This window comes from Leucoraja erinacea, chromosome 19 (assembly GCF_028641065.1).
Source record: "Leucoraja erinacea ecotype New England chromosome 19, Leri_hhj_1, whole genome shotgun sequence".
Classification (NCBI taxonomy): Eukaryota; Metazoa; Chordata; class Chondrichthyes; order Rajiformes; family Rajidae; genus Leucoraja; species Leucoraja erinaceus.
In genome coordinates, this window is record NC_073395.1 from 5,945,070 (window position 1) to 5,958,531 (window position 13,462).

Consider the following 13,462-nt stretch of genomic DNA (forward strand, 5'->3'; position numbering starts at 1 on the left):
GTGACCCGAATATCGTTTTAGTGCATGTACCTTTGTTCTTTGTAGATTTTGATAGTGCAAAGGTCCGATTTGTCCATGGTAGTACATGGCTTCAACCTAGATTTATCTGGAGTAGGACGAACCCCAGTGTTTCAAGGAGCTGTTTTGTAGCTAATACTGCTGCCACAGCCAATTCCTTTGTTTCCCTACTATGAGAATATCATCCAGATATGCTATGACAATATGCTTTTGTTTCCTTAGTATTCCCATGGCTACTTTTAATATTTTGGTGAATTGTCTAGGGGCTGGAGTTAGACCATTGGGCAATCTCTATACTACCACAGCTGCCCCAACCAGCTAAATTTTAGGTATCTGCAATGATCCTTGTGTATGGGTATTAGATAGTAAGCATCTTTAATATCAATGCTTGCTATAAATTATCCTTTGGAGATCAGTTGTCTGACAGTAACAAACGTCTCCATCTTGAAATGTATATACTCAACAAACTTATTTAGTGATGTTAAGTCAATGATGATGCGACTTCCACCATCTTTTTTGGGCCAATGTTGAACTGGCGATAATATCTCTGATATAACTGAATTTTGTATCCACTAATGTTGTTGAGTATATACTAGTTACTCGTGACATTACCCCATACTTCTTTAAACAAGTGTATTCGCCCCCTGTTAGTAGAGCACCCTTGTTCTCTATATGCTGGCAGAAACCAGACCCACCTACCTCCATGGTTATGGGTATTCTTCTGTTTCCTCCTGGTCCAACGAGTCTTACACGTCGTATGACGTGGTGGGGGTGGCGCGTTTTCCCTGGGGCCTGCTCTGGGCCCTGGCCTGAAAGGCTTACAGGATTGGCATGCAGGCCCCGAGCTTTCACCAGTACCATAAGGTATACCCAGCTGGTGGATGCATTAGAGGTACTGCTGACTGGTTTACGTGTGGTGCTCATTCCAGACACTGCCGCCTTACCCCGATATTTTTGACACGTCGTCCAGTTTTTTGAAAAACTTTGTTTGAAGAAGGGTTTTTGGCCCGAAACGTTGCCTATATCCTTCGCTCCATAGATGCTGCTGCACCCGCTGAGTTTCTCCAGATTTTTTGTGTACCTTTTTAAAAACTTGGCTTGATCACGGATCCTTCTGTCTGGCTAAGTTGTTGTGTCGGCGTTCTCACAGTCTTGTGAATTTTGGTTGAAGGCAGGTTTTATAACTTCCTGAGAAGTTGCGGGGCACTGCGAACAGTAGGGTCAGGTGTTTTGCCATACTACCCTGACCTCTGGAAGAGCATGTGAATGATAGCCGACATCAGGCATATCAAATTCATTTTTAAATATTGGGTTTTTTGAGAGCGATGCTCAATGTATCCCCCAATAATGGTGGGCACTTTGAGTAATGTAATTTAGGGGAGGCGTGATGAATCCAACACCTCATGACTACCTGTCTTGGAGAGGTTCTTTTAAAAGAACAGGTAGTAAGCTGGTCTGTCAGTCGAGACTGAAATTTATCTCGCTAGTGGTGAAGCCACATAGCGGCCACACCCAGCAGCTGTTCCTGATCCTGTACCTCAAGCATACTCCCGATGTTGTTCAGCCAGTGACCCCTCTTCTTTGACCAGCCCAGCTCTGGTCCCATCAATCCCTCGACAAGGGAGATGGCCAGTGCAATAGCACTGGAGTGGGAGTGTTAGCTCCCTTGGCAGTTTTTCGGGAGTTTTTAGCTCCATGACCTCCTCTGGCTTGGGGAAACAGACATACTTGTTTTTTGTATGAAGTGCTGATCCCATCTTCCGTGTCTGTCTCCAGCCTGAGGTTTGGTCTTACCTTGTTGTTAGAGGCTGTCTGCCGTTTTTGGGCGGCATATCAGCGGTTCTCGGGCGGCGAGTCTCCTTGTCGGGAGTCTGCAGGGGTGCCAGCCGGTTTTTAAATTTCCCTCCGGACCGCTGCTGTTAGTCAAACAGCTGTTTAGCGGACCGGGCATCAGCGCAGCACCCGTGTATGTGGACCGCAGCGTGTGCGGTCCCGTTGCCGCCTCTCCCCCCTCCACTGTCGGCTCCTTCGCTGGAGTCGAACGGGGGCCGCTTCCCTCTGCTGCTTTGCTCCCCCTGGAGCAAAAAACACAAGGAAAAGACCGATTAAGGTAAGTACTTACCTAACGTTCCTTTCTTTCAGGCTAGTTGCGGGAGCGCCCGACTCCCGTCTGGCCGCTGTTGCACTGCTGGCGTTAATGCCGCGCCTGCGCACTGAGCGGGTTCTTCACGGAATCACTGAAAGAAGATCCATCATAATCCACCATCAATCTTGCAATTTCAACAGATTTTCCTTTCATAACTCCATTTATTTAACTGCCCAATCCTATCATTTTACCATATTTCTCGAATGCCTTACACAATGTAGTATAATTTAGTTCATTCAAGGAAAACTATTGCTGACTCATTATGAATTAATCCCTCCACAGAGTACCTTGCAAATCTTATACCCTTGTACATAATGTGTGTGAAATTTGTGATTGTAGTAAACTATCAATATTGCTTGTAATGACAAGGCATTGCAGATGCTGTTTCTGAACAGCCACAAAAGCTATTTCAATTTTTGGTGAAACATGTCTTGATAATCTAGCTCCTCTCCACCCGAGATGATTACCAAATTAACCCTTGTAGAATGTTTTTGTTGGAAATTTATTTGTATTGCTTTTCACAATGTTAAAAACCAATTGAAATACAATGGCTAGAAATTCTCAAAATAAATTTGAGAGCATGTTCCTGGTAAAACTCTAAAAAAACCTGTAATTGCGAGGTACAGTTGGAAAGCACAAGGTAAGCTCACCAATTCTTGAGTGTGGTGCCTCAGTATTTTGGATAATATTCAGAAGTAATTCAGTAGTATGTTTGTATTCTTTTCAGGATGGAGTACCTTAAGCCAAGTTACATTCATGGAAGTTACATTCAGTCTGAAGAAGGGTCTCGATCTGAAACGTCACCTTCTCCTTTTTCCTTTTCTCTAGAGATGCTGTCTGACCCACTGAGTTACTCCAGATTTTTGTGTCTAGATTCATAAAAACCTGCTTTATACTTGAAATGCCCAAGTAATTCATGTTATAAGGGTTGTACCTTTCTAGATCTGTCTTTAGTCTATTATAAATTCCATAATTGTTCTGAGAGTGCAGGATCCCATCAGGAATTTTGTGCATTTGCACTAGCCAGCTGATTTGTTCTACTTGCTAAATTATTTGAATGATATACGTTGTTCTGTTATCCACATCAAATTTATTTTTTCTTTGGCTTTACTCTGGTTGTTGAATTGAGGTTTAGTGGTCTTGTTATATGGATGGTTTACTAAAAGGATTTGTACTCAACCCATCAGTAGAAATATGTCACATATTTTAGGTTTAGTCATTGGATGTGGAAGCAATCTTGAAGCAATAAAAAATGCACTAAAATTGAACCAAAGAATGCAATCATTTCTGTTTACTGTAGTTTTTTCAAATGCTGGCGACAGTGCCACTTTTATTCCTCGGCTATCTGGTTCAAGTGGTGGTGTTGTCTAGACAGATCTCTGTTCAATACAAACAATTGCAGTTGTATTTACAATATGATTCATATCGGTGAAGGCAAAGTTACCACATAATGGAAGATTTAATTAAATGCAAAGTAAAGAAATATGATTGGTAACACCTATTGCATAAATATACAAACTGGTTGTGAAATGTGGTTTCAAGTAAACTACCCGCCAGGATTCTAGCCTGTCGTAGATTGCAAAAACAGGCCATTCAACTTGTGGTGCTGAATACTTCCCACCCCCCCCCTTTTTTTTTGTTCTAACCAAGTATCTTCCTGCACCCTCTCCTTGTATTTTAATATTCAAAAGAACATAACAATTGGAAGCAGGAGTTGGCCGCATGGCCCTTTGAGCCTGCTGTGCCATTTAATAACACAATGGCCAATCTTGCATTCCAGGCAACTACACCATTCCAGTATACTCACCTTTTACTCTACCTAAGGTCTAATCTAAGTATTTATATAGTCATCCTTTATTTTCAATGAGTGACCCATAGACCTGGATTGTCTCACAGGAGGAAATATCCTCTTCACATGCACCATGCCAAGATCTCCCAGGATTCTACATGTATCAATCAAGCCCTGTCTCGCTATCTAAACTACAGTAGATACAAGCCTAGCGTTTCAACCTGAGTTTCTCCAGCAGATTGTTTTGTGCTCAAGATTCCAGCATCTGCAATTTCTTGAGCCTCTTATACCCTTCTGTAGCCTCCTTGTATCCATTTTGCAATTTAATTGCCCATCATTGTTCCAGCAGCTAAATTTAGCTGCTCTTTTTTCAGTAGCAGTAATACAGGGTTCCTGCTTGCTCTGTCAAGAAAAGAGAAAACTAATTTTTCTTTCTTTTATTTTTCATGTGTGTAATTCAAATATAACAAATTTTCTCTTTTCGTATTGATCACAGATTGTCAAGGACGAAGGCAATGAATATGATCTTAATGGTTGAATGAATAATGTGAATATTTTTTTAAACTTTGTACTGCATCACATTATTAACAGTTTATTTATATTTTGATGATTTCTATTGCATATTTTTTCTGGTATAATTGATTTTTGAAAACCGGTCGTATTGCGAGTCCTCCTTATTATCCAAATTGTTAACTTCTAAGAATTTTTCATTTCCTGAATTTGTTCTTTAAACATATCATATTTTCCTCAGCTTTTCAATGTGGCCTACAGTTCCTTGGAAATCTGGCAGTTGGCAATGAAGAAACCAAGGATGTCATTTGGAAAAATGCCTTTCCAGATCTATTTCTGTAAGTGTTATATTTATGTTAAATGTATGACCAGTTGATCCAATATTTGATCCAGCATAGAAGCCAAGCCCCTTATTTCATGGATTTGGATTTGCTCTTCAAAGTGGAAGAAAGAAGAAGATAAAGGAATAGGGAAAAAGTAATCAAATTAATATCTTGAGTCTCCAGAATAATCAGATTCCCCCCCCCCCCCCCCCCCCCCCAATGGCTCTATAAAACATTTCCATGTTGCCTCGGGACCATACAATAACTTTAATGATGTCATATGGGATTATGTCAACAGCCCCGTAGCTCATTGTTCTCCTGGATCTCTGGATGGTTTGATGGAGTTGATTAAATTATTCTGATCTTCTTGGCAGCATCAGGCCTCAACCGTTTCCTCTACTTAACCCAACAACATTTGTACATTTTCAGAAATTGTTGCTCAGTCCCTCCCAATTTCCTAATGTTACCTTTGGCTTGGCTCTAGCTTCCATCCTTGTCCCATTCCTTTACACGGTTTATCTCAGATTCAATGTCCCCAGGTGCAGAGTGAGTTTCCTTTTGTATTTTGACACCTGCCTAACAGGTATACCTGCCTAACCCCATATCTATCCATCCTTTCATTTTCCATGCTTTTGTCTGTCTTTGTCCCATCAACCCCCCCCCCCCCCCCCCCCCCCCCCCCCACCTCAACTGTTAATCTCCTTTTTCATCTCTGAGTTGCCTTGAGGCTCAACCTTGAGGTTAAACACCTTTCTTGGAGTTTGTGATGTGGGAGAAAGTTGAGATAAAGGTGAATGTCATCAGCTTGGAAGTGAAAGCTGACTCCACAGCTGTGGACAGTATTACTTAGTTGCTGCCTGCAGATGAGGAAGGGGCTGGGATAAGGACAGATCCCCGGGAAAGGCATGCAAAACATGTAAGCACAGTCCCTTTGATCTGGAACAAGGTTGGACAGGTATTGGAGGAAGGTGGTCTGTCTAATGTACCAAAAATTACAGGAGCATTGTTTGAGAAGACATGTTTAGTTTGGAATATTAAACTACTGCGTGAGGGACAGAAATCTGAAAGGAGAGCCTCAAACATGTACACTATAGGTATAAAAAAGGGCACAAAGTGCTGGGGTAACCCAGCGGGCCAGGCAGCATCTCTGTAGAACATGAATAGGAGACATTTTTGGGTTGGGTCTCTTCTTCAGATCCTCTTCGACCCGAAACAAGGAACTGCAGATGCTGGTTTACAAAGAAAACCGCAAAGTGCTAGAGTAACTCAGCGGGTAAGGCAGCATCTCTGGGGAACATGGATAGGTGAAATTTCGAGTTATGATTCTTCAGATGGATCTTTGTGTATTTATTTGTAATCCAGCATCTGCAGTTCCTTGTTTCTATTTAGGAATAATAATAACTCTAGTGTCGGTGTGGGTTTAAACAATTACTGTGTGCAGAGACAACATCCAATCACATGAGTACATAATTTGCAAAGAGAGTAACCACGATCACTGGCCATTAATAGTTCCCTGACAACCACAGGTAATACTGGTAAATCTGGAAAGTAGGGCACCGACCCAAAGCATCACCTTTCCATGTTCTCCAGGGATGCTGCCTGACCCACTGAGTTACATCAGCACTTTTTTTTAATTTTGAGGTGAGGCAGAGGATGGTGAGAATTACCAGCTACAGAATTACTGTGATGACTGAATTTATAATGACTCAGTTTACAACTAGACTTGAATTAAGCTGACCTCTTATGATGAAGATGTACTGTAACTGCTTCATTTTTGGCACGGTGTATCACATCTCATATTTGAAAATTCCTCAGGCGGTACATTCCAGTGTCTGGAATCAACCTGCAGCCTGCATGCCTTATATTCTGGCATTTAAACATTTGACGATATAAAATATAACCATTGCCTGCAAAAGCTTGCCCAAAACCTACTGTTTTGGATTTGTGGCTATCTCCCTGTTCAGTATCTATTTCCCAATTTTACCCACATCAAGAAACAAATTTCACTTTATTGACTTGAAAAGTAATGCAGTTGCTAATTTCTCTCAGATGCCCTACATATAATTTGCTACCTTAATTTGAATTTCTGTATTTTGTACACAAGCTTAAAGAAATTCATGAAATTCGGGTCTGGAGAAGTGTCACAACCCACCCAAGTGTCACGTTTTCTATAGCTCTAGCGGCTAGTGGAGTCAAGGGATATGAGGAGAAGGCAGGCACGGGTTATTGATAGGGGACGATCAGCCTTGATCACAATGAATGGCGGTGCTGGTTCGAATGGCCGAATGGCCTCCACCTGCACCTATTTTCTATGTTTCTATGACCCGAAACGTCGGCTGTCTATTCAAGTCAAGTTTATTTGTCACATACACATACGAGATGTGCAGTGAAATGAAAGTGGCAATGCTCGCGGACTTTTATGCAAAAAGACAAACAACCAAACAAACTATAAACACAATCATAACACACATATACCTTTACATAATAAATAATGGAAGGAAAAACGTTCAGTAGAGTTAATCCCTGGTGAGATAGGCATTTACAGTCCGAATGGCCTCTGGGAAGAAACTCCTTCTCAACCTCTCTGTTCTCACCGCATGGCAATGGAGGCATTTGCCTGACCGTAGCAGCTGGAACAGTCCATTGCAGGGGTGGAAGGGGTCTCATGATATTGTTGGCTCTGGAGTTGCACCTCCTGATGTATAGTTCCTGCAGGGGGGCAAGTGAAGTTCCCATAGTGCGTTCGGCCGAACGCACTACTCTCTGCAGAGCCTTCTTGTCCTTGACTTGGCAGAGCAATTCCCAAACCAGATGGTAATGTTCCCGGACAAGATGCTTTCCACCGCCGCTGTGTAGAAGCACTGGAGGATCCTCGGAGATACTCTGAATTTCCTCAATTGCCTGAGGTGGTAAAGGCGCTGCCTTGCCTTACTCGCGAGTGCTGAGGCGTGTGATGCCCATGTCATATCCTCGGAGATGTGGACTCCCAGATATTTAAAACAGTTCACCCTATCCACAGGATCCCCATTTATCCTCAATGGAGTGTACGTCCTCGGATGATGTGCCCTCCTAAAGTCCATGATCAGCTCCTTCGTTTTTTTGATGTTCAAGAGGAGGCTGTTATCCTGGCACCAGAGTGCTAGATCAGCCACCTCCTCCCGGTAGGCCTTCTCATCGTTGTCTGAGATCAGGCCCACCACCACAGTGTCATCAGCAAACTTAATTATTAAGTTGGAGCTGAACCTAGCCACACAGTCATGTGTGTACAGGGAGTACAATAGGGGGCTGAGGACGCAACCCTGGGGGGGATCCAGTGCTCAGGGTGAGGGACTTTGATGTATTCCCTCCCATCTTGACTACCTGGGGCCTGGCGGTGAGAAAGTCCAGGACCCAGGCACACAGGGAGGTGTTGAGCCCCAATTCCATTAGCTTCCCGGCCAGTCTGGTGGGGACTATCGTGTTGAAGGCTGAACTGTAGTTTATGAACAGCATCCTCACGTAGCCCCCCTTCTGGCTGTCCAGATGGGAGAGAGCGGTGTGCAAGACCTGGGAGACCGCATCGTCCGTGGACCTGTTCGGACGGTATGCGAACTGCAACGGGTCCATGTTACGAGGGAGGAAGGCGCAGATGTGTTTCTTCACCAGCCTCTCAAAGCATTTCATGACTACCGAGGTAAGGGCCACCGGACGGTAGTCATTCAGACAGGCTGGGGAGGCATTTTTAGGTACCGGTACAATGATAGATTTTTTGAAGCAGGCAGGGACCACGGACTTGTCCAGGGAGAGGTTGAATAATGTAGTGAGCACTGGAGCTAGCTGCGTAGCACAGGACTAGTACTCGCCCCGAGATGCCATCGGGGCCTGCAGCTTTTCTCGTGTTCACCCGTGTCAGAGCCCTCCTCACGTCGTGCTCGGACAGTGAGAATGTGTGCACATTCCTCCCTTCAGCTTCGGTAGCCAGCCCGCTGGCGGTATTGTCGATAGTCGGCAGACCTGGGGTGGTGTTGCCCCTCTCAAAACGAGCGTAAAAGGAGTTCAGGTCATCAGCTAGGGAGGTGCCGGCACTTGCGGATGACGGAGGGGTGCTCCGGTAGTTGGTTACAATCCGTAGCCCCTGCCACAGGCTTCTGGTGCCCTGCTGCTCCATCTATAACTCCATCTTGTCTCTGTACCTCCTCTTTGCGTCCTTCACCACCCTTCGCAGTCGGTAGGACTCTGCCTTGTAGACGTCCATGTTTCCTGATACCAGGCCCGAGTTGTAGGCAGTGGTGCGAGCATTCAGGGCCACACGAACATACCTGTCTACCCAGGGTTTTTGGTTCGGAAAGGTGCTTACCCTTACCGTGGGGACGATGTTGTCGGTTACTGTTGCGATGAAGTCCATGACTGCTTCCGCGAACTCACTGACGACGTCACTGGAACTTGCTTCGAACATATTCCAGTCGACATCACTCAGTGCATCCAGTCGACATCACTCAGTGCATCCCTCCACAGATGCTGCCATACCTGCTGAATTCCTCCAACATTTCGTCTTTTGCTCAAGATTCTAGCATCTGCAGTTACTTGTTCTCCATTGTGAAGTTATCTGTATTAATTTGAACTCGGTGATATTCTTTATTTGACAAACACATATGTTTTGTTCACTGTTGTCAAGTTTAAATGAAATAATTGTCTCTCCTTCATTGCTATTTTGCTTGGATATGAAACAAACTTATTTATATCAAGGCCGATAAATTACGATATATTTGGCAAATATGGCATGTAGCATTGACTGATTTCTTGGACCTGTGTCTAAAATTTGTGTTTTAATTTTTCCTGAGGAATTGCCTGAATCATTTGGATAAGAAAACTGTTACCTATTGCTGCATGGTTCTGTTTACCTGCCTCAGCATCGAAAGAACAGCAGACCTACTAAACCATACAAAAGGGATTAAACTGGCCGAAACTGTTGTAAAAATCTGCAAGAAAGAGCCACAACTGGACTGGGCGTATGTATTTTTTAAGAAACATTTAACATTTTCTCTTGATCCCTGGGCAAGAAGTCTTGGTGCAGTTTGCAATTCTATCTGCTGAAGCTTTAGTATTATTGTCTATTTGTTTATGCTTTTAATGTGTGCTGTACATGATTAATAGCCTATTTACTAATGTTTCTGTTACTGAATTCCAAGCATTCTCTGGAAGTTTTTTTATCATTCATTGATGTGAAGTTACTTAATTGACATATTCTCTTTTCCATTTGAATTGTTTTCCTTCCCCAATGAATCTATTACTCCTAGCCAGTGAAAATGTCAGCATAAACCCATTACATTGGTCATTCTGTTGATTTAAAATATCAGACAGGCACACCATGACCCACAACCCTCCTTATCCCAAAATAGCCCAGTAAGAAGAGAGCAATGAAGGAAAAAAACTGTTATTGAGGTGCCACAAAAAAGGATGTTGTAGTTCTGGCAGCCTTGTGGAGTGAGAGACGGCTGAGACCCTCTGGCAGCCATGTTGGATGTCATGGCAATTGGAAACTGGCAATCTATGCTAAACTCTGTCCATTTTTTCATTTTGATCAACTGAACAAACACAAACAAAACTTGCTTACAAGCCATTGTAACATTATGATGAGAAATCAACAGAATTAGTTTCCAGTTGTCCAATAATAAAAGCACACTATCTTCCTTTGTGGTTTATGAGAGTTATTGATTAAGTATTCCCAAATGCTGAACCATCTAGTTCACCAGCAGAGAGATCTTCTGTTGCATCCAACATACTACTATCCCTCAAGAGACTTGATCCATAGTCCAGTCTCTACCAATAAATAATTTGTATAAGTAATTGGAATAACAATTCTGCTTGACTGGCACAAATCCAGAACCCTAACATTCAGTCAACCACTTGTACGTTATTGGCTATAATGTTCACTGTTAGATAATGCATTGCAATCACTTACCAAAACTTCTCCAGCATCTCTCAAAGTCACAGCTTGTACCATCAAAAAGATTGAGATGCTTGAATGCCATTACCTGCATGTTTCCCTTCCATTCGCACATCATCCCGACTTGTAAATACTTAGTTTCTTCATCATAATTGCAAACAAGTCCCACAATCCCTTGTAGACATTGTGGTACCCTTACGTTGAAGTACTCTGACAGTGGATCAAGAAAGTGGCTCACCACTACCATCTTCTGGGCAGTTTTGAATGGGCAATAAATGCTGGCCTTGCCAACAGTGCCACATCCAATAAATCAGGGCTCACATCCATTAATACATCTTTGAAAATGGCTAAGATTTTTAAAGATAGTTATAACTGAGATCTGTGAGCAGAATTCCAGTCATGCACCTTTCCATGGACTGTTCCGAAAATTTAAAGTTGACCTAAAATGCTCTAATTCCAGATTTTGTAAGGAACGGTCACTGTATGTGCCACAGTTTTCAACATGACCACTTCATCTGTGATGTAATGAAGTTGGTGGACTCGAAAGAGCATAATTCTATCTCCCCAAGTTGAGAATATCAAACAATGTGTGCCTGTGAACTTGCCGAGATTGTGAATGTGCCAAAGGTGCAGGGAATGATGTAAACATGGTAATAAATGAATGAACCTGAAAACACAAAACTCTATCAATTACTGATAGGGTTTTATGTTTTCAGGCTCATTCATTCAGGAACATTCAAGAGACAATACGCTACTTGCCACTAAATTAACCATATAACCATATAACAATTACAGCACGGAAACAGGCCATCTCGGCCCTACAAGTCCATGCCGAACAATTTTTTTTCCCCTTAGTCCCACCTGCCTGCACTCGTACCATAACCCTCCATTCCCTTCTCATCCATATGCCTATCCAATTTATTTTTAAATGATACTAATGAACCTGCCTCCACCACTTCCACTGGGAGCTCATTCCACACCGCTACCACTCTCTGCGTAAAGAAGTTCCCCCTCATATTACCCCTAAACTTCTGTCCCTTAATTCTGAACTCATATTACCCCTAAACTTCTGTCCCTTAATTCTGAAGTGCAAATTATTCTTTTTTGAAGTTGGGTGTCTATTTGTTTTAACATTGTGTATTACGTTTTTATCAGAACATGCATTGCAGGAAAAACTTGGTAATAACAAATACATTTTAATGAAAGATTTTGGAAGCAAAGTAAATATTTATTTCTGGCATTGTCTCCGGAGCACTGAGACCAATACCACTCCAGCCAACATTGAAGCTCTGATGTACGCAAAGTAATGGTCATCTTTAGAAACATCACCAGCTGTTTGCTTATGAAGCACTCCTACTTACAAAGACCTTAAAAATATACACATGCACTCGTAAGAAATCCCTTCACCCACCTTCAAGATTACACATCAGCCCTACTTCTTGATGTTGCATCTCTTAGCTGATTGCAAACATCATTATCTGTAAACTGGTAATTGGTCTGAACAATAAAATCCTCCGATTTAATTTTCCTGGGGTACCCTGGTCAATCTTCGGTTGCAAGAGGACAGGCCAGAGACAATGCAGCCACCTTCTCCAGCAGTGGATTGGGAGGGACAGCTCTCATTGTGATTCAACCATTATTCTTGGGCTGATCTCCTGTCCAAACATTTTCTAGTGGCAGTGCAATAATTTACACTGCCTTGTTGACATCTTTGAACGGAGTGTTAACCTTGACATCAAACTATGATTGTTCTCCAGCCAAATATCTATATTTTAGGCATTCCCTTATTTAGGTCAGAAGATTTGAAGCAAAGGTGGAATTATAGGTCCTAATAAATTGCCATTTTTAAATTACTTTGAATTTCTATGAACTTTGAAAATCAAAAACCTACAATGGATTTTTCAAGAGACAATACGCTACTTGCCACTAAAATGATTATTTTTTGAAGTTGGGTGTCTGTATTTGTTTTAACAATGTGTATTAAGTTTTCATCAGAAAAGGCATTATATTGAATCGTGTTAAATTGTTTGCTGTAAGAAAAGTATATAATTGAAGAGTGTATTGCTGAACTGGGGCTTAATATTCTCTCTCCAGCTTTCTGATTGTGACGGAACAGTTTCTGAAATGTCCAGATTTGGTGTCTGCAATCTACACAAAATGGAACAATCAAGAAAGGTAGGTTAAAGCTGTAATTTGGGTTGTTACTGTTTCTTAAATCTTTGGTCCTGGCTATTCACAGCCTTCTTGCTCTAAACATCATTATCATAGAATTATACAATACTCTTCATACTTCGGCCCAACTTGTCCATGCCGACCAAGATGTCCCATCTAAGCTATTCCCAATTGCCTGCATTTGGCCCATATCCCTCTAAACCTGTTCTATCCATGTACTTGTCCAAGTGTCTTTTAAATGCTATTATGGTACATGCCTCAACCTTTCCCCTGGCAGTGCGTTTCATATACCCATCACCCTCCATGGGGCCAAAATGTTTGCTAAACAACATTTATGTATAGGTACACCAGCAAGTGGCTTACTGCACATAGGTTTTATGAGAACACACAACGAATTCAGAAACACCAGAAATATTCATAATGCATTTGTTTCTCTTCATTACCCTGAAGAATTAAAAATCACCACACTGTGTGAATGCTGAATCACTGTTTTAAACAAAGCACGCACAGGAAACTGAAACTTGCTTTCAATGTCATTACATAATGGCAGGAAACATTGATATGGCTTTTTTGGTGTA

At 42.2% G+C, this 13,462-nt stretch overlaps 1 protein-coding gene across 1 annotated transcript in view; it reads left to right on the forward strand.

The window, feature by feature from the left end:
- atxn10 (ataxin 10) overlaps positions 1-13,462 on the forward strand; it is a 117,693-nt gene that overhangs the window by 11,078 nt on the left and 93,153 nt on the right. Inside the window, exons 3-5 of the mRNA XM_055650904.1 lie at positions 4,655-4,801; positions 9,607-9,774; positions 12,807-12,887. Coding sequence (XP_055506879.1) covers positions 4,655-4,801; positions 9,607-9,774; positions 12,807-12,887 — 396 coding nt within the window. The remainder of the gene's footprint in view (positions 1-4,654; positions 4,802-9,606; positions 9,775-12,806; positions 12,888-13,462) is intronic.